Source organism: Brienomyrus brachyistius, chromosome 8 (genome assembly GCF_023856365.1).
Source record: "Brienomyrus brachyistius isolate T26 chromosome 8, BBRACH_0.4, whole genome shotgun sequence".
In the NCBI taxonomy this organism is placed as follows: Eukaryota; Metazoa; Chordata; class Actinopteri; order Osteoglossiformes; family Mormyridae; genus Brienomyrus; species Brienomyrus brachyistius.
The window spans coordinates 8,300,844-8,322,167 of NC_064540.1; the positions used below are offsets into that span (position 1 = coordinate 8,300,844).

The 21,324-nt window shown below is 48.0% G+C and overlaps 1 protein-coding gene across 6 annotated transcripts in view; it reads left to right on the plus strand.

The window, feature by feature from the left end:
- kif21b (kinesin family member 21B) overlaps window positions 1–21,324 on the plus strand; it is a 47,574-nt gene that overhangs the window by 17,954 nt on the left and 8,296 nt on the right. For 2 of the 6 annotated variants that reach the window (XM_049023740.1, XM_049023745.1), the window contains exons 5-30: window positions 1,048–1,182; window positions 1,430–1,609; window positions 1,849–1,964; window positions 2,175–2,370; window positions 2,718–2,907; window positions 3,091–3,154; window positions 3,266–3,490; window positions 4,658–4,781; window positions 4,934–5,069; window positions 5,342–5,530; window positions 6,091–6,290; window positions 6,411–6,518; window positions 6,764–7,059; window positions 7,333–7,486; window positions 7,939–8,136; window positions 8,765–8,866; window positions 9,081–9,246; window positions 11,093–11,153; window positions 11,252–11,309; window positions 11,559–11,764; window positions 12,204–12,278; window positions 12,370–12,483; window positions 14,550–14,588; window positions 18,091–18,227; window positions 18,847–19,027; window positions 21,142–21,306. In XM_049023740.1, coding sequence (XP_048879697.1) covers window positions 1,048–1,182; window positions 1,430–1,609; window positions 1,849–1,964; window positions 2,175–2,370; window positions 2,718–2,907; window positions 3,091–3,154; window positions 3,266–3,490; window positions 4,658–4,781; window positions 4,934–5,069; window positions 5,342–5,530; window positions 6,091–6,290; window positions 6,411–6,518; window positions 6,764–7,059; window positions 7,333–7,486; window positions 7,939–8,136; window positions 8,765–8,866; window positions 9,081–9,246; window positions 11,093–11,153; window positions 11,252–11,309; window positions 11,559–11,764; window positions 12,204–12,278; window positions 12,370–12,483; window positions 14,550–14,588; window positions 18,091–18,227; window positions 18,847–19,027; window positions 21,142–21,306 — 3,815 coding nt within the window. The remainder of the gene's footprint in view (window positions 1–1,047; window positions 1,183–1,429; window positions 1,610–1,848; window positions 1,965–2,174; window positions 2,371–2,717; window positions 2,908–3,090; window positions 3,155–3,265; window positions 3,491–4,657; window positions 4,782–4,933; window positions 5,070–5,341; window positions 5,531–6,090; window positions 6,291–6,410; window positions 6,519–6,763; window positions 7,060–7,332; window positions 7,487–7,938; window positions 8,137–8,764; window positions 8,867–9,080; window positions 9,247–11,092; window positions 11,154–11,251; window positions 11,310–11,558; window positions 11,765–12,203; window positions 12,279–12,369; window positions 12,484–14,549; window positions 14,589–18,090; window positions 18,228–18,846; window positions 19,028–21,141; window positions 21,307–21,324) is intronic. The other 4 variants (XM_049023744.1, XM_049023746.1, XM_049023742.1 and 1 more) reach the window with 3 other exon arrangements.

Genomic DNA, 21,324 nt, shown 5'->3' on the forward strand with positions numbered 1-21,324 from the left:
ATGTTAGAATCTGAAACACAGTAACATCAAAGTCTTAGGCCCTACCCTGTATAAGAAGCATCAGCTGATACTTTGGTTTTGCTTGTAATCCTGCCTTATTTATTGCCAAATGTTTTGGTTAATATCTTCAGTGATCAATACTGTCTTGTGAAAGCTTGCACTGTGTGTCCTGCTAAGGGTGTTTTGGTGCAGCTTTGATTTATAACCTGGGGAATGGAAAGCTGAGAAGAACGTAGCATGTTTTCATGATCCATCTTCTCCTTTATGGTGCTGCAATATGGTTTAATCAAATGGGGGTCAAGCTGATTGATTGACGGGCAGCCGGCATAAATACGCGCAGTGTGTGTGCTCATTGACATTGGAAAAAACAGGGAAGTGTGTGTATTCTAGACCCGATGACATGGTGGTTCAGTGGGCAACGGTGCTGGGTCACGCCTCCAGGATTGGGGAATCGCAGCGTGTGTGTGGTGGTTATTCTCTCAAAGGGAACTCCACTTTCTGCCCTCAGTCCTTAGACATTAGCAGTTAGGCTAACTGGCTTTTTTAGTTTGCCGCCAATGCGTGTGTCCTATGATGTTTCTAAATTATTCTGTATAAATGGTGCGGGAATGTATCACAACACACCCATGTAATGTGCCTTGGGGCGACTCAGTTGTGAAAGGAGCTACATGAAAATATATTGAATTGAACTGAATGATGGACTGGACTAGCATCTCGTGCAGGTTGTTCCCCTGCCTACTGCCCTGCCCTGCCCTTTCTGAGACAGGCCTTCCGTGTCCCTGTATGAGTGGCGGGAAATAGGTTAGATTGATATAATTTCCATGGATTTCAAAAGCAAGTCTTCATACGAATTATGAGGCATAGGTGTTGTCCTCCACTTCAGATAGAGGTAGTTTTTGGGGTTACGGTCATTTTCGGTGGGATTTGTGGTTGTCATTCAGCCCAGGACCTGGCTATATGGTACCGTCGCACTTCTGTTCACGGTTTCGTATGCTTCCGCTGCATGCCGTAATCTGCCACGTGCCGATGATCCTTGGTCGTCCGCAGCTGCTGCAGTGCCTGAAGCTGGGGGCCCTCTCACGCACCACGGCCAGCACGCAGATGAACGCCCAGAGCTCCCGCTCCCATGCCATCTTCACCATCCACCTCTGCCAGATGCGGCTGTGCCAGTCCAACCAGCTGGTAGGGCTACGGACGTGACCAAAAAAGCGAATATCATCATCAGCCTCTTTTAGTCTTTGATAACCGTCCCGCTATTAGCTCAAAAACGCCAAAATAAAAATTCTTTACCCAACAAAACAAAAATTCTGTTTGATTATAATTTATGATGGATAGTGAAGCACCTAAGATGTTTTGGGTAGTCAAACTCTACTATAGACTATACAAAACAACAACTTCAACCTCTAACTTAATCGTTCTTTTTCCCCAGATGAATGGCGACATGAGTGAGGAACTGGAGGATGTGTCTCAGAGGTCCATCACACAGCCTGAGTACGAGACGCTGACGGCCAAGTTTCACTTCGTGGACCTGGCTGGTTCGGAGCGGCTGAAGCGTACCGGCGCCACGGGCGAGCGAGCCCGCGAGGGCATCTCCATCAACTGCGGACTGGTACTGATGCTGTAGTTGTCAGAGGCAACTGCCTTGTATGCTAGCCTCACAATGCTTGTTTATAACCTTGGGATCAATAAAGTCTGTCTGTCTGTATCTATTGATCTATCTAAACTAGAAGAACGTGAAACCATGAACTGCCTGCGTCTGAAAGGCTAACAGCTAACCTTCATTGATGGTCCGTAGTGCATGCTTTTAGTCGCTCGTTAAGGGTAATTGTGTTTATGCGTGTTTGGCAGCTGGCCCTGGGCAACGTCATCAGTGCCCTGGGAGATCAGAGTAAAAAGAGCAGCCACGTGCCTTATCGGGATTCCAAACTTACCCGGTTGCTGCAGGATTCACTTGGGGGAAACAGGTGAGGCAGCATCCATGTCGAGTGCATAGCACAGCATGTTATTACGGGCTGCTCACCAACGGGTGAGGTTTGGTTTTAACATTGATAGGGACCAGATCAGCCCTGAACCCGCCGCCCTAAGCAGACATGGTACTCCCACCGTATTGGTCGGGACATACTCATCCACGCCCTGGCTGCTTACTAACCACTCCCCCCACGTTCCGATCCCAGTCGAACCCTGATGATCGCCTGCATCAGTCCATCCGACCGGGATTTCATGGAGACCCTCAACACGCTCAAGTACGCCAACCGCGCCCGAAACATCAAGAACAAGGTGGTGGTGAACCAGGACAAGACGAGCCAGCAGATCAGTGCCCTGCGTGCCGAGATCGCCCGTCTGCAGATGGAGCTTATGGAGTACAAAGCGGTGAGGGAACCGCATGGCACCCAGCTGAGGAGCAGCCTGTGGGACGACCACGGCTATTGGATTGTTGTTCTTGCAAGATTGGGTCTTCGTATCCTAGGGGCTCTGTAAAGCACAGCTGCTGTATCGGAATACCAACAGAGCCAGCAAAAGCAACGGTGTTTAAGGAACCATACTGGCCTTGAGATTCATTTGCTAAAGTGATGCTGGTTTCAGAAATTTTGCCTGTGCCGGTTCATGCTTTTCTTTGTGAAGAATGTTTCTTGTCATGGTTGCTGAGTATTTGGTTTAGTGTGATGCCTGAATGGTGCAATGAAGGGGTGGTCGTTGCTCTCTGGTGCCCCCTACAGGGCAAGCGTGTAGTTGGTGAAGATGGAGCGGAGGGCTTCAGCGACCTCTTCCAGGAAAACTCCATGCTACAGAAAGAGAATGCTACCCTGCGCATGAGGGTGAAGGCCATGCAGGAGACCATAGACCGCCTTAATAATCGTGTCACCCAGCTGCTCTCCAGTGAGGTTAATGCCTTGCTGGCAAAGTCAGGTAAGCACCGACTGTTGACAGGTTCTCCCAATAGTCCTTAGTCTCCCAAATAATGAATTGTTACTTGCAATGCTTCCCCCTTGCGTGCCCTTGCCTCTTTGGTTCAATGTTTGCTCCATTTAGTTGTCAGTATTACTATCGTTTTTTAAACTATCTTTTATTGTGTTTTTACCGTTGCTGCAGGTGACGGTAATGAGGAGATCGGTACATTAATCCAGAACTACATCAGAGAGATTGAGGAGATCAGGTATGTCCCTCTTTTTGGTTGGCTGGAAGATGATTAACCTGCTGTGTTGGAGGCTGTGAGCTTCGGTGATGGTTTCTGACCCCCTCTGTTTTCATGTTCTTCCCACCGCAGGTCAAAGCTACTGGAGAGCGAGGCCATGAACGAGTCACTCCGCCGCAACCTCTCCCGCCTCTCCTCCAGATCCCAGTACCCCACCTCACAGGGCCCCGTCCAGGGCCACCCTCCTGGCTCCTCCCCCTCCATCTCCATGGAGGCCGAGATGACTGATGTGATTCGCCGAGCCAAGCTGGATATCGAGAGGCTGAAAAAGAAGGAGAGGAAGCAGCGGAGGAAGAGGTGAGTCAGCAGCCAGGACGCCCTCCCGTAATTCTCAGGACGGCTGCTCATAATTACCTCAAATACAGCGGAAAGAATGTAAGTCCCTCTGTGGGTAGAATAAGTACTCCATGCCCTGGAAGATATCGGAATGTTGTGATTAAGGTGGTAATTCAAGCTATGGTGGAAATGGAAAATGCAGTCTGACCTTGTAATATTTTTGATGTAAAACCATCTGTAGCAGAAATAAACAGAAAATTTGTTGTACATTTTAAAATGCTTGACCTTGGGTCAGGGGCATCTCTGCTTGTTCTGTGTCCCAATTCCAGATAAATAATTTCACTTTTGCTTGCATCTGTCAAGCCATTTTGGACATTGTGGCACTGACTATGTTTAACTAGTGCTAAGTGAGGCGGTCAGTTCATTATCTGAAGCATATATAGCTGGTGCTGCATGTCTGGCCCTGCAGTTGCCTGCTACACGCAGGATCTGTGACCATCTGCATGATGGGGGCCCCATTCAGGAGATGCCCCTTCAGCCTCTCTTCTTACAATCGGCCCCTTTGTCTGGGAGGAGCAGACGGCAGCCTGGGACGATTTTTAATGGTGATCCGTAGCTCTTTCCAGACGGAGAAGCATAAACCTGCCTGAGTTTCAAATTAATACCCCAGCCCTGTGCCACCTGGGACCCTGCCAGTCAGGATGTGATGTGCCCAGATGGCGTGTCGTCAGACGGGTCACTGTGTATCTGACCGGCGTACTCGGGGAAAAGAGGACGTGAAAGTTGTGTGATGTGAAACAGCTTTATTACGGACGATTTGACATTAATAGGTTCTTGGAACTGCCCCATGTAAGGGGTGCTATAAATAGCATGGCTCTAGGGTTATTAGAGATGGACAAGGTGAAGGAAGCACACTGTGCTGATACTTCACTAGAAGTCGTACCGCTGCCTGATTGAACAAGTAGTTTGGGGGGTGGGGTGTGTCCTCAGAAAAATAATCACAGCTCCTTTGGGCCCTTGACCAAGCATTTGATACCCATATATAAAAATGCTCTAAGTGCACTGGATAAATGGCTGACCCTGTGCTCGGGGTCCAGGTTGCATTCTCACCTGTGTATGTGTGCATATCCCAGAAGGAGAGCCAGATATTCTTGTGTAAATGGCAGTTAATGCACCCATTCATTTCAGTCCTGGGAAGGAGAAGGGACTGAAGAAAAGAGCCAAGATCCAAAATGGAGAGACCATGGAGAACGGGGAGAGGGTAGAACTTCGAGAGCACAGAGAGGCTGACTCGGATGGCAATGATGCTGAGGTAGGGTGACCTAGGTTCACCTTCTGCGTATTGGATACGTGTCTCATGGAAGCCAACAGTTGAGTTGGCCATCAGTCCTGGGAGTTATCATAAATTAAATTTGTCATCTGTTGTTGAGCTTGACATGTTTGTTTGCATTTGTCTTCCTTCAGGAGGAAGACCAGGAAGAGAGTGGCTGCGATGAAGATGAAGAGGAAGAAGAGGGGGAGGAAGAGGGTGGTCGAGAGGAGGAGGAGTTCGAGAGCGATGAGAGCCTGGTTGACTCTGATTCTGACTCGGATGAGAAAGGTTAGAGATTAAGAGAGCAGATGTGAGCCTGATTGGGTGTGATAACTGAATCTTCAATGAAAAGAATTACTGCGGAACCTGTTTCACATAAATGTTACTTAAGACCATTAGTCATGTTTGTGCCTCACAGATGTCAATATCTGTCGCACAAGTAGCTGTATTAGTAATTGTAATTTTTCCGTTCAGCTATTCGTTTTTTGAGCAAACTTTTAGGCAGAAATACACAATGTGACCTCCGCTGTCTTGGGTCCTTCATCCTCTTTGAATTCCAGCAGACTTCCAAGCGGACCTGGCGGACCTGATGTGTGAGATAGAGATTAAGCAGAAGCTGATCGATGAGCTGGAGAACAGCCAACGGCGGCTGCTGATGCTGAAGCTGCAGTACGAGGAGAAGCTGATCCTGCTGCAGAACAAGATCCGTGACACTCAGCTGGAGAGGGACCGCGTGCTGCACAACCTCAGTGAGTCCTGCTGCTCACCTTGATCAGCGGTTCATTGCTGGAGTCTAACCCTTATCACCAATCAGCCTCAACTCCAAATACATTGTGTGTGTGTATAATGAAACCCAAATATTATACACATGTAGCTAATGCAAAGTTTTTCTTCTGCATAATCTACCATAGACAGAAGATGCAGTAGATGAAGACATTTGCTTAGCCATGAAATCAAATAAGTATTCATTTGGATGGTGCCGGTAGCGGTTTATTTGCATTAAATGGGTATAAACTCACTGTTTACCTAGAGGCACTGTGTACTGTTGATAATTGAACTATGAGTGTGAAAGCTAGTAAGACGGTATTGTCTTTCTCAGTTAATTTGCATCCTTTTCCTCCAGTGGGGCTTCCCAAGTCTCTGGAGACCGTGATATTGACTGGGCAGAGATCACATTACATTACACCGATTTAATACTGTCCATTTGAGGTTATAACCAAATTAGCTCTAACCAGGGATTTCAATACGTAGATGGAGGAGACCCCGCAGCTGCGGTCTTGGTTATGTAGAGCTTATCCTGTCTCTGTAGTGTCCATGGAGAACTACACGGAAGAGAAGGCCAACAAGATCAAGGCGGACTATGAGAAACGGCTGAAGGAGATGAACAGAGACCTGCTGAAGCTGCAGGCGGCCCAGAAGGAGCACGCCCGTCTGCTGAAGAACCAGAGCCGTTACGAGCGCGAGCTGAAGAAGCTGCAGGGCGAGGTGGCCGAGATGAAGAAGGCAAAGGTGACTGTCGCACGTAGGAAGTGTCGCACAATTTGGCTGGTGGATGGATATTATTCCGGAACTGTGTGGTTTATCTTGGAGAACTTCTTAGCAGGTTGCTGAGTGGTCTTCCCACCACAGGTGGCGCTAATGAAACAGATGAAGGAAGAGCAGCAGAGGCAGAGGATGATTGAAGCTAAGCGAAACCGTGAGATTGCACAGCTCAAGAAAGAACAGAGGCGGCAAGAGGTGAGCTTGAGGCTTCCAGGAAAGCAACGCCATGGGGATAAGAGCAGTGTTTTTCAAAACCAGTGCTTGGGGACCCCATGACAGGCAGGGAGCTGGGGGGGGGAGCTAAAATGTGAACTGTCTGGGGGTCCCTGAGGACCAGGTTAAGATACAGTGGTTTAGGGAATGTGCTTGGTTTACAGATTCCGCTTCCCTGATGTCTTTTGGGGGTGATTTTTTTCCCCCCATTTCTCTGCGTGATGTAGTACCAGATCCGGGCCCTGGAGTCCCAGAAGCGGCAGCAGGAGCTGGTGCTTCGGAGGAAGACCCAGGAGGTGACAGCGCTGCGCCGGTTGGCCAAACCCATGTCAGAGCGTGTAGCTGGGCGTGTTGGGCGCCGCCTGCATCCTCTGGACTCGGGTGCTGAGCCCTCCGGCAGTACCGCCTCCTCCGAACAGGAGTCGAGCCGCTCCGTCTCCAGCATTGTGCGCCAGTGGAACACCAAGCTCAACGGGGACTTGGCTGAAGGCGACGGCCCCCTCAGCGGAGCCCGTACCATCAGGTTTGTGCCACGCTTGTGTCTCTCCATCTGGGCTCTGCTGGGTACCACGAAAATATTATTTTCCCCTTTACATTGCTGAAAACTTTCACTGAAGCAATTGAGGGTAAGGGTGTAGAAGAAGGGTCAGCGCTTCTGGATGAACATAGGTGTTAGTCTGGCCTTGTGCCAGACCTGCTCCAGTGTTAGACACTGAAGGTCAGGTGATGCTGCGTCTCTTGGGGAAAAACCTGTAGTCAAATGGAAAGACAACTGACTGCACTGACATCCATGCAGCAGCAGGAAGAAGTTTCCCAGGAAGGTGGTCGGCAGCGGATTGTCCAAGGCAGCTCGGCAGAAGTGGCAGGCCCTGGAGCGGAGGGTGATGGACATCGTCATGCAGAGGATGACCATTTCCAACGTGGAGGCAGATATGGACCGGCTCATTAAGGTGCGCCCTCTGGTGGCAGCTGGGTGGAAAGGCAGAACAGCATAGCCATATAACTGCACTGGTTGCTATTAGAGATCCATTGTGTTTATAAACACATTGCATCTGAAAATCCCCTCTGATATTTTTGGTATCAGGTTGTGGTGCCCAACTCTAGTGATTTTGCATTTTCAGGTTGATTTAGTTTTCATTTTTCATTGTTGCTTTATTGTTTGCTAGTTGCTTTTACCAACCTGCTTGGAATCTCGGGTGATAATCTGTAGTTAATTGAAAATTTAGAGCCTGAAATTGCTGTTTTACTTGAAGCAGTTTAGCCAAGGAGTCTTTCTCAAGGGTTCAAGAGAAGGACTCCTCCAGAGATTTAATGGGACTTTATGCCTTAACTGCTTGCCCCCCCGATTCTTAAGCATGCCATGTATTATCGCCATGCAAAAATTCTCTTCCTCCCTCTGCAGAAACGCGAGGAACTGTCAGTGCAGCAGGAGGCGCTCCTGCGTCGGCGGGAGAAGCTGCTGGCGGAGTCTCCGGAGGAGGGGGCGCGCCTCCTGCAGGAAATGAACGAGGAAATCGAGGTGTTCAACGCCAACATTGACTACATCAACGACAGCCTGTCTGATTGCCAGGCCACCATCGTACAGATCGAGGAGACCAAGGCAAGGGCACATGGTGACCAGGCACCTCACATGCTCACGAGCCACGTATCAGATAACCTTCAACCTTTGATAATTTGTCGCTACTCTTACATTCCAGTTGCATAATGGACACATATTCAAGGCCGATATTAGCAAAGCTTCCTTTCTGGAACGCGGGACGCCTTTATCCTTTCAGATAGGTGTTTTTTTTTTTAAACATTGATGTCAGGCTAACAAAGCAGGACTGGGACTGGAACACGCAACCTGCTGGTCACACATGAGAACCAGCATGATGCTGACGGCTGCTGACAAAGGCTTTGAGTGTGACAATGCATTAGACAGGAAGTCGCTGTATGTGGGGGGCACTGCACTGAGGGAACTGCCCCAGCTATGTAACCCATGTCCATATTTCCAAAAATGGTGTAGGTCAATATGCAGAACTGGACAGCACATCAATATGCTTAAATAGTATTGATGACTTTCTCTCTGCATTGCAGTACTTAGTGAAATTATTCATGCAGTAGAAAAGGGAAGTTCTGCACTGTAAGTGGAAGTTTTGCCAAAAGGAAGTGACTGGGCTAGCGTGGTGAGGTTGTTTGCTTGTTGGGGAGGGCTCAGGGTCTGACACGTGCCTGGTTGCGGTATGCAGGACGAGCTGGACTCAGTGGACACCTCCGTGGTCATCAGCTCCTGCTCCTTGGCTGAAGCTCGCCACCTGCTGGACTACTTCCTGAAAGCCTCTATCGAGAAGGTGAGTCCGAATGGACGCAGATTAGCTTCAGTTCTTCATTACAGCTAACTCATCTGCTGCCGAGTCAAACGGTTAGTGGCTCGTGGAGGGGCTGATTTACAGCAGCCCACCAGATATGGATGGCATAAGGGGCCTCTGAGCAGGTTGAGGATATTGGTAAATGCTATGGACTGGATATGACGTAGCAAAGGCTTCCACCTTGTGGCACTTACAGGGACTGCAGGTGGCTCAGAAGGAGGCACAGATCCGCCTTCTAGAGGGCCAGCTGCGGCAGACGGACATGATGGGTTCGGCCCACAACCACGTGATCTTGGATGCCCTGAGGGAAAAAGCTGAGTGCATCCCGGAACTGCAAGCCCTCATTCAGAACGTTCAGCAAGGTAGGTGCCATATTTCTCAGCATTTTCTCACCTTCTGTCCATCCCCAGACACTCCTCACGTTACTTAATGGCCCCTGACCTGGTCCCATGATCCTAGGTGACCTTCCTGTACTTCTGGTCTTTGAATAATCACTCTACATGGTCAGAGGTGTTATTTGTCTCTGCCCATGATTACCTTCTAATCCATGACCTGAGACAGGTTATGCGCATTGGTTGCGGTACGATGCCAGGGGTGAGCGTCACTAGTTTGCAGTGTCTCAGCTGTCAGGTCTCTGCATCTCTTGACGCAACTGCTCACCATAAATACCACAACTATCCTCCACACTCTCGTGGTTGACCTCTGCTCTGTGAAAATTGGTGCAGCCACCTCTTGGTGCCCTTGCTAATCAATTATCTTGCACATGCGTAGTTGATGCCCATGAACTCCCAGGATCCCCCATGATTGCTACACACACGCCGTCCACAGCAATCCGTTGCAAACCCATCCATCCATCCATCCATTTTCCAAACCGCTTATCCTACTGGATCGCGGGGGGTCCGGAGCCTATCCCGGAAGCAATGGGCACAAGGCAGGGAACAACCCAGGATGGGGGGCCAGCCCATCGCAGGGCACACTCACACACCATTCACTCACGCATGAACTCCTATGGGCAATTTAGCAAGTCCAATTAGCCTCAGCATGTTTTTGGACTGTGGGGGGAAACCGGAGTACCCGGAGGAAACCCCACGACGACATGGGGAGAACATGCAAACTCCGCACACATGTGACCCAGGCGGAGACTCGAACCCGGGCCCCAGAGGTGTGAGGCAACAGTGCTAACCACTGATCACAAAATTCACGTCACCTCTGTGACGTGACTGAAAGGGCGCATGGAAAAGTAAAGTATGAATCGGCCTTTAGATCAATGAATACTAGTGGTACCGGAGTTTTCTGCAGCCTTTTATGAAGAGAGTTAACCTTGGATTGCCATGTGTGAACCAAGACCATGACTGATCGGCACTGATCATTATACTGGATCCAGTCAGTGCAAGTGCTGCCTTTCATCACTAATGACATCATAGCTGATGAACCTTATGACATCGTGATCGGGATGGTGCAGGCGATTCTGTGACTAAGAGTCATATGCGTTACCGTACCTCCATAGCTCCATGGAACAAATTTATTCAGTCTAATTAGTATGTCAGCCATTCAGTTATTTAATTATTCAACAGTTAACTCTGAAAGTAATCTATTTAATGATTAATCAGAATTTGTACTGTTTAATTACATTAACATTACTTTTTCAACTGTTTACTCGTACAAGCCCACAAAAATCTATGATTAAATCACGCTTAGAATTTAATCAGGTAATTAGCTAATCAGGACCAGAAGCCTGTATACAAAGGGTCCCAAGATGCTACGTTTTCAGCCCTGGAGACCACAGAGCAGAACGGTGCCACCTGAGTGAAGAAAGTTTCCTAAATCAGGTGGCTTTACCACTGAAATGAAATGATTTTGCTGCTTGCACAAGCACATATCCCATCATGCTCTCCTTTGACACGCACACACAGGTGAGGACAAAGCCTGGTGTCTGCATGCAGGCTCAGCAATTTATCCAGCACCCCTGGGATGTTTGTTTGTGGTGGGGTGGGGAGGTGGAGTTAAGGGCTTTTCTACCAACTATGGAATATGAACCGGTGACTTTCTGATCACAGACACAGAGACCTACCGTGCTGTACTACGCCCCCTTCCCCCTACCATTCTTATTTAAATATTTACCCATATGTTTTGAACGGGAGGTCTGCCCGCCCTGTTGAGTATCTGCAGGATTCATGGTGAATACGCCCGATAACCGTGTCCCCGCAGAGAACGGCTACGCCAGCACTGACGAGGAGGCCTCGGAGTTCAGTCAGGCGTCCGAGGGCAGGTGAGCCTCCGCTTCCCGCACGACCAAACCGGACGGCCCAGCGCCGGCAGGGAAAGCCGGAAATCCGTCATCCCTTCTGACTTTTTTTTGTCCCGCAGTTTCTCCCACTCGTTCCACATGAAGGTGTCGACCAGCCAGGATGACTTCAAGCTCAAGGTAAGGGGCAAGGTCCCTTCTATGTCCATCCAGAACGCAGAGAACCCTCGTCAACGTTGGTGTTCCTGGTTCTGCCCAGCGTGATGTAATATGCTATCAGCCACAGGCAGGGGCTGTTTATTTTGGAGAGTGGGCTTCATTCGGCGAAATAACTGTAATATCTAATAGTGTGCATGCTATAGTCGGTAAGTCCGCACTGTGTCCGGAAGCTTCCGTCCGGTGCCTGATCTCGCGCCCCGCCCTTTGCAGACCGAGCCCCGGCTGTCTGCGCAGCTTAAGGCCGTGTCTGCAGAACATCTGGGACCCATGCTGGACGTGGGCAGCAAGAACATCACCAAGTCGCTGGCTTCCCTAACGGAGATCCAGGAGAACGGCCTTGCCTTCTCGCCGAGGGACTCCTACTACCGGGACAGGGTCTCTCGCACCATCAGCCTGCCTGTCCGCGGACATACATTGTGAGTTAGCATGGGGGCGTCCATATTTACATTGCTGTTTGTAAGCCAATGGCAGGGCCTACACTTTGTCAGTCCATTAAGGCAGGGCGTCCTGGATTTTAATGACCTGCATGCGAAGTACAAAAACTTCTCAGTGGTTGGCATGCTTGTTGAACGTTTGGGGATGGGGAGCGTCAGAGTCAATAAGTTTAGCCTTTTCCATTTTTCCTGATGTGATCGGCGTCAGAGGTCGAAAAGGTGTGGCTGGAAAGTATGTCGTCCTTTTTTTTCGGAAGTTATCTATCCCCTCTTCCGAACCCACAGCATTTTGGGACCTGGAAACTTCCGCACTAAGTTTAGTCACTATGTGTAACACTGCATCTTACATGATCCCGTCTAAGTAAGTCCACAGATCACCCGTTTTAACCCGTACAGTGAGACTTGTCTGCCCCTTTTGCAGTCCCAGGCAGTCCCGGGGCCCGGATACGTCTCCGCTGATGCGCAGGAAGTCATATGACCGGGGGCAGCCATACAGGTAGCCCCAGTGTGTGGGGAGAACTGTCACTCAACAGACGGAAAATCTGATTGGCCGAGCAGGTAATCTCCACGCCTCCTTTTGTCCTCAGGCCCCCGGAAACAGGCTACACCCCACCATCCTCCCCGCCACTTCGCCCTCGGAATGACCGCAATGTTTTCTCCCGCCTGACCAGCAACCAAAGTCAAGGCTCGGCGCTGGACAAGTAAGCCGACACCCGTGGGGCCTGTGTAAACATCACTGCAGTGTTTTATCCCTGTCAGCAGGGGATGCTGTTGCTCTTTGCTGAACAAATCACACAGTGAGCTTGCTTTTTGTACTGATATCTGTGGAGAAAACCATTTGTGGTTTTAATTACTTTAGTGGTCTCTTGCTGGTTGCATGTACACAGATATTCTTTAATCTCTTACATTTTAAGCAGATACTTCTCCTTGAAGGTTCACTGTCTTATTTTCTTTCGAACATTTGTTTTTCAAGATTTCCACCCAATCATTTCTCATTATTTCACCAGAAAAGCATGTCAAAGTTTTACAATCGGTTCATGCTCTTCTATGTACTCAACTGGGTCGCTTTTGTTGTGTTTCCTAAGTGCTTCGTTCATCGTTATTAGTTCAGACTCTTGCGTAGTGACCTCTCACTTGCATCAGCTAAATCTGATGCCCCATGTGACCAGAGGGTTGTTACGTAGAAGCGTGATGTTTGTAATTTTGCTAATGGGTGTCAGCAGGCTTATTCAATGAGAGATCACTCCGTGTTTTAATTACATATATAACACTTGGATTAAGGGTTTTGGGGGTTTGGGAACTATCACAATTTAAGAAAACCAATCAACGGTCCCAGATGATCCTCCATAGACTATGACAGATTTAAAATGCCTTACATCAGGGTTTTAGACCTGATATCCGCACAATAAAGCCTATACTGTCAGACATCTGCTCCTGGGATTTTGGGAATAAGTAGCTACTTTAATGTGAGTCAGTGAGGCCATTAAGAAACGCTAACATGTGTGTGTATAAATGTTCACGTCGCTCTTTGTTGTATTAGAATTTTTTGTGAGGCTTAATATCGACACCTCGGGATGGACCTGAAGCCAGGCTCTCTATCACACGGTAGATACCGTAGGTCTCACCGCAGTAACTGCCACTGCAGTCATAAGAAGAGCACAGACAAAAGCTGTCTGCTTATGTTCTTGATCACCCAATAGAGAATTACCCACAAAACAGCAGGCGCTGGTGTTTGTGGTCTGAATGACTTACCACCCCAATTACCTTTTATTGCCAGTAGGGAGGGCTGCCTGTTTGCCCCCCCTGTTGTGATTTTTTTTGCTCTTTCACTCAGAACTGCCAGGAGGCTAATGTGCCACCCTGTTTGTTACTTAGCCTTTCCTTTGATGGTGCTGTACTGGGGTGAAGAGCCCAGTATGAAGTTTTCCAGCTTCAATCAGCACAAAAAACTTTGTCAAGGGATATTAGAGCACGAAGTGATAAGCGCTGGTGCGGAGCAGGGCTTGGGAGCTCCGGAAACCTGGGTCTTCCATTTCCACCCCAGCCAGAGAGCCCCCGAGCAGGAAGCAGAGCGCGTCCTCTTGCTGGGAACGGCCTCGTACCTGACTCTCCCATAGGCCCCAGCCTATCAGCTCGCTTGTAATACGTGACGAGTGCGGTCACAGAAGGAAGTTAGGTATAGAAGACGTGGCAATGTATCGATGGCCAATCATATCAGCCTGGATCCCAAACCTATAAAAGAGACACTTCAGGGCCCTAGTTCTCCCAGCATTAATCACAGAGCAGAGTTAACCAAGTGGCTTCTGGTTCATTTTAGTATTCCCTTAACGTGGTGTTTCAAGCACAACTTTACACTGACCCAGTTTAAGCGATTACTGCTATTGCATCAGAGTCATTTCGCAGGTGGAATTGTGGGACCGAATGCATATTGTTAGCAGAGGAATAATCGTCTCATGTTTTACCAGTTTGGAATAATGTTGGGTTAGATTCAAAAGCCATTTCAGTTTCATACCTATGAAATGTATTGATTGGTCGGTCATCACCTGCGGGGCAGGATAGTTATACAGAAGCTCCTGTAATGTTCAGTCTTATCTTTCTAAACTTGGCATCCTCTTTCCTGCTAACCTGGTCTACCTTCCTCGTCTGCTGCCTGCAATCGAGACTGCCATTTTCCTTACCCTTGCCCACCCATCTCTTCAAGTACCCCCCCCCCCCCCCCCCCCCGTTCCCTCCCGCCCCCCTAACCCTGCTGCTGTTCTGTCTTTAGGTCGGATGACAGCGACTCCTCTCTCTCGGAGGTGCTCAGGTAGAGATCTCTCAGTCTCTGTCATTCTCTCGCCTGGTTGGTCAGCCTCAGGCCCCGCCCTCATGGGGGTGGGGCTTCTATGTATGCATGTTTAACCTGTGTGTTTACCCTCACCCCATCTTTCTTCTGTGTGTGCTGTGTTCCTCAGACAGAATGAACCTTGAAAGCCTTTAAGATGACATCGGTGACACACAAAACACACAAACAAGTGTAATAACTCCTGGTCACCACTAGATGGCTATGGATTAAGTCGCATAAATGTCACAGACCCGGATCATACTATGCCTTTCATTCTACTATAAGAAGATAAAATCTAGAACAGAAGATAAAATCCAGATTTTATTCTGATTTCGACTGCAATACTTATAATTTAGCAGACAATTCTGGGAATATTATCAGCTGTTTGCGGTACCACGCACTCCCTGGCTTGGCAACTCAGAGTTAGTACCCAGCCCTGTTCACCATGGAAGTTACACTGATACTGCTGTAGTGTCTCTGTGCTTCTTTTGCATAGGAATTCCCATGAAATATTACCAATTAGCAGGCACCAAACACAACACCACAGTCAGGGTTACAGCTACACGCTGCTAATCTTCTGTCAGCTTCAGCCGTGGTGTAGCTGAAGCTATCTACAGCCCCACCCCAGGCTTGTCATGTGACTTTCAGGTGATTCATTCATATGAGTCCCCCCCCATCCCACTCCTACCCATTTTCTTTGAAGCACTAAAAGCTGCCACATTTGCCCCACTCTCCCCCCACCCGCATCAAAATGAGACCAAGGGTTTTCTTCAATCCTGGCCGCTGGGGGGACAGGGTGTGAATCTGGCGGCGCCGTGTGTGTCCGCACGGGCCCCCATGTGCCTCTGCGGGTGGGCGGGGCCACCACGCACCTTGCTTTTGGTTAAAATGCTGCATGACACGTAGTCTTCTGCTATTTCTTTGTGAGTTGGGGTTCAGATCCTGCAGTTCCATGGCTGTCGCTGTCTCTATGGCTTTATTTTCTCTCCATTTTTGGGCTCTGGCAAATATGCATGCCGCTTCTTTTTGCACTTGGGTTTCAGTTCGAGGGTGGGGCGTGCTTTGTGAGAGTACATGTCGGCAGGCTGACTGTGGGGGTGCCGTGAACTGCAGGAGGGGTGTCACCACGTGCAGGCGCTGTTTCCCCATTTTGCACTAGCACGTTCTCCTGTGGGTAAGTGGGCCTTCCTGTACGGATTTTGTGGAATTCTGGGTAATGCTCCTGCTTTGGGGAGGCGCACAACTCAGGGGGAAAAAAATGTGTCCAGCCCCTGCGATGAACCCAAGAAGTTTGCATTAAATGCGTGGAGATCCAACCTGGCGTCTCTGCTCGCTGATATGTGGAACACCAGATCTCATTAAAACTTCTTCTAAGAGGTCTCTCAGCCGTGCTGTTTCTGCTGGAAACTATTCCAGCGAATCCTCGAATTCCATTTCTATTTCAGTCGGCTGCAAGAGATGTACTCTTGGCTACTTGAAATGGAACTTAATTAAAGGAGCTGGGCAGGAGCACTGGGCCACAGCTCAGGGGGAGATTTTGTGATATCAGTGACTACCTTAAAGTCATGCAGACATCATGTAGTCCCCTGTCCTGAGGAATGGACTATTCCATTCTGTCTGTTAGCCACTCCTACCAGAATTCCTCTCTTCTAAGGTGTCCTGTATCGATTTACGTGTAGCTACCTGCCCCCTCTTCCTGGGCATTACCTCTGCTCCTCTGTGGTCTGCTGGCTGGCTACGCTGGATCTTGCTGCTGCTGGCCTATTAGGACCTCTTTGGCCCACAGAGACCAATTTTTGCCAGTTCTGCTTTTGTCTTGCTCTGCTGGTTCCTTCTCTACCCGCGAGGCTGACTGCTCGGGGACCACCACGTTATTTCTGATGGAGGATGAGGAAAAAACGCTTTTTTTTCTTGCTAAGTTGTAGAGGATTTTTAAAGGCAGTTTGAAGGAACTTCCTGGGGCAAATGGTAATGGATGTGGGTTTAGCGGGGGAAAAAAATCACAGACCAACAACTAAACCAGGGTAATGTTAAATAAAACGGTAATAGCATCTCCACCTGCCTGAAAGTAGGCTATTCCCGGTGGGTCATTCTGACAAAGCGTCCTTTCCTGCTTCACCACCAGAGGGCACTATGTAACCACTGTGCATAAACTAAAAACAGACTTGTTCATTTTCCTTTTAAAACCTAGGGAATAGAAACAGGACTGAAAGAGGTGAACAAACGCCTGCATACAGTATGCAAGTTTATTGTTTTATGACTTTGGGGTATGGAGACTAACTAGCCCAGTCATCGTCTCCCCCGCTCATGTGCCAACTCTGAGCTATTCCAGAATACATCAGAAACAAGTCTGCGCATTCAGTAGCATTTCCCATGATGAGAAGGCAGTAGGTTAAACGTCTGCTTTTTTGATGCTTTTTCCGTCAGGATGGTCTCTCAAAGGAATCGCTGACCTCGCTGCAGTCGTATGTTGAGGGTGGCGTTTTATGGCGTGCTCTTTAAACGTGTAATCAGTTACCCTGTTCTAGGGTGGAGATCTTCCCGGGGAGATGGAGGTGCGGGAGGCTCTCCGGGTTTAACTGATGATACGCCTGTTCTGTGCGATCGTTTGAGCTCCGTTGTATCGGCGTCGCGGAACGCTCGGGGCCTGCGCGCGTGCGTGCGCACAAACATCAGTCATTCGTGCCGAGACTTTTTATTACTCTGTTCTTTAGAATGTTTGCCAGGAAAATAAATAAGCGTCGTTCTTAAAGATCTGGGTTTGGTTTTATTTTGACAGTAATGACCGCAGCTGGCCAGGCGTAACCACGCTGCGCGGGCGTGATCGTTTTATAGCCGTAATTTTATCGTGGTCACAGCAAATTACAGCACTAGGGTTCACTTCGTATTTGGGATTACTGCAAACTGAGGGCCTGAACTTGTTGACGTTTGGCTCGCATTAACACAGGTTCTCCCGTATAAAAACGTTACCCCGCCTTTATCAAATTAATTCAAGAATTGAAACCACTTCAAATAGCCAGGCTGCCGCCCCAGTTAAGCTGCACGGTCCAGTAGACCCTTCGCGAGCCCTACGACTCCGACTTGCTGCATTTATTCGGCTAGTTCCCCTCCGCTGGAATGACCTGTCAGGTTTGTCGACCGTAAATCCGATTATAATTACTCAGTGATTTGTGGTATTTTTTAGCCAGGCACACTTATGGACCCTAATTCGAAGTTAGAGACAAAGGTGTGATGTTCAGTGCAGATAATAGGATGAGCCATTCTAATAACATAACCATTACATGATTATCAACTAAGGCTTGGAAAGCTGGCTGGACTATGATACAGCAGTGGAACATTTAGAGAATCTTTGTGATAGTCTTTGCAGGATATGTGATCTCGGATGTATCACTGTCTCACATTATTCTCAGGCCTAATAAGGATCTCTGTGGTGGTTCCACTTACTTTGATTGGAGGATTCAATGAGTATGTGTGTTCCTGACAGGGGGGTGATCAGCCCCATGGGGGGTGTGAAGGGTGGCAGGACAGCACCCCTGCAGTGTGTGTCGGTGGCTGAGGGACACTCCAAACCTGTGCTGTGCCTGGATGCCACCGATGAGCTGCTCTTCACTGGATCCAAAGGTATTTGCGCTTAATTGTGCACAGGAAGATTTTCACAATTAGCACCAGTACCACTATTAATATATATGTAGGGACAGTCAAGGCTTGACTGGAATTAAAATCTGCGTGTGTGTGTATGTGTGTGTGTGTGTGTGTGTGTGTGTGTGTGTATGTGTGTGTATATATATATATATATATATATATATATATATATATATACAAACACCCAAAACCTTTTGTATATGCAAAGAAATAGGCCCAAAACAGGCCACTTTAGCATACAGATCATTCTGCTGGCATTCAGGATAGTGAATTGACAAGCCAATGCACAAGCCAAATCACAGTCAGATTTTTATTTTATTTTTTTGCCAGGGTCACTATGTGTCTGAGGAATTTGCTGTGGCGAATTGGTTACAAAGAAGATAGTTGACAAATACCAGGACACTACACTACATTATCATAAGGGGATGTATGATATACAAAGAGCCAGACTATGCAATATGCTATATGCTATACAATGCATAATACAGTATATACAGTATACAATATGCCGCAGGTTATATAGCCTTTATAGACTTACTGTTCTCGCAGCTGTTATTTGTTTGTTTATGTGAGTTTATCCACTTGGTTCCCTTTGCAGATCGAACTTGTAAGATGTGGAACTTGGTGACTGGCCAGGAGATTGTCACGCTGAAGGGCCACCCCAACAACGTGGTGTCTGTGAAGTACTGCAGCAGCACATGCCTGGTGTTCACCGTCTCCACCTCCTACATCAAAGTGTGGGACATCCGCGACTCTGCCCGATGCGTGCGCACGTTCACGTGAGTGCACTCCCCAATGGCCGCTTACTGGCTCGCCTTCGGAAGTCCGCCGATGCGATGAACAATCGGCAGTTAGTACGGCATCAAGAAAAACTGCCACTCTTATTGTGATTTTTCTAACACTGAATTCTTTTAGATCTTCGGATAAAATATATTATTGAAGGGAACCTGACTCAGGTAGCACATGGTTTTTAGTTATTTCGTCTATTTGATGAGGGCCATTATCCTGTTATCCAACAGCCGTGTGGGGAAAAAAAGTAATTAGATAAATCAGCGAATCAGTGAAAGGGGTAGAGTCAGCTGATTGGAGCCAACTAGGCTTCCTTAGACAGCCATGATCTTTGTCCATTTCACATAATTATTTTCCCTCCTGCCACAAGAGTGAAGATACTAGTACAAAGCTGGAAGAAGCAGGTTAAGGCATGATCAAAGGCAGTTTCTCTAGAATTCTGAAAATGCTTCTTCAGAGCTATCAGACTGGAAAGGGTTAAAATGCCATTTCCAAGCTCTGGGGCCACATTGAGCCACACCGAGAGCCGTAAATGTGTAGGACGGCAGTGAATCTTCCCCAGAGTGCCCAGCGTGTCCGAATTTCTCTAAGGGTGCACTGTGAAAGCTGCAGAGACTTACAAAACAACATCCAGAGAGGTGCAGTCTTCTCATGCTTCGGCTTAGGTGAATGTTTATGGCTCCACAAGCTGAAAGAGATGGGACGTAAATGAGATTCAAGGGAGGGTAGCAAGGACAACATGCCACTAAGAAGAACATGCAACATCTCAAGTTGGCCGAGAAGCACCCAGATGATCCATAGAATGTTCTAGGGACAAATGAGTCAAAATGAAACTTTTTGACATGCTGCTACTTATGCCTGGTGAAAAGCAAACGGTGTCACTCGGAACGATCTTTATAGCAGCAATCAAACTTAGTGATGATGGTTTGAGGATGTCTTGCTGCCTCAGGACCTGAGTAGCTTGCCTCCGTTGAAGGAACAGTCTTCGGCATCTACTGCCAGAGAATTGTGAAGAAGAAGGTTGTCTATCAGCGAGAAAACAGTTGGATTAAGTGCAAGACAATGGTGCAAGACAAGCAAGCCTACATCACAATGGTTAGAAAAAAAATTCCGCTAAGATGTGGTTCGGGAAACACACAAACGTTGCTGATTTTAAGCAGTTCGACGTGGAGGAAGGAACAAAAATTCCTTCATGTAAAAGACTAATAATGAATTGTAGATGGTGTTTGGTTGCAGCTATGTCAGATAAAGACGGTGCAGCCAGTTATTGCCAATGGGTGTTTGACAACTTTTATTCAATGAATCAAAGTAAATATTTGTTCACTCTGGTTTCCTTAAATATTACATCTTCCTGGAGCATTCAATGTCAAAAATATACAATAATAGCAAAATCAGAAATTGGGAAAATGTTTTTCATAGCACTGTAAAGAAAAGTAAAAACTTATTCATAAAGTGACTTTCACAGACAGAGGCACAAAGCACTGTGTATAATAGGCAAACATGAAAACAAACACTGCAAACTGAAGATTAAAACCTAGAAGATTAACACTCCAATGGACAGTATACAGTGAAAAGAAAAACAGAAAGAGCACATGGTTACCCATAGGCTAGACTAAACAAATATGTCTTCAGCTGTTTTTTGAAACTGTCAATAGTATCATTAGCCCAGAAAGCAGGAGGAAGGTTGTTTCACCATGTTGGCCCAACAAACTGGAAGGCATGATTCGCATGTGTCTCTAGCCTTGTACAAAGAACAGGGACCGTATGCAGGACAGTGGTTGTCAAACTGGGTCCTCGGGACCCACTGCCCTGCCTGTTTTCCTGCTATCCCTGCCCCGCACACAAGTCCCAGCTGTCTTTCAGCTTCAGATTGACTGAACACACCTGATCCAGGTAATCAGCAGTGTGTAGGGCAGGGATAGCTGGAACACAAGCAGGGCAGTGGGGCCTGAGGACCGAGTTTGAGAACCACTGATGTAGGAGAAGAGTCTGTCATTTACAGTACATTTTATACTGAATTTGGGGATGGAGCTGACAGGCTTTGAGTGTACTCTCTCCTGCTCTGCCGCAGACCCTAACCTCCATTTTGGCCTTATCCCCAAAGGTCATCTGGCCAGGTTGTCTCTGGGGATGCCTGTGTTGGTACCACCACTCGTACCATCACCACAGCCCAGGGCGAGTACCAGATCAACCAGATAGCTCTTAACCCAGCTGGGTCGGTTCTGTACGCCGCTGCTGGAAACACAGTGCGGACTTGGGACTTGAACAGGTGATTCTTTGCTTTCCA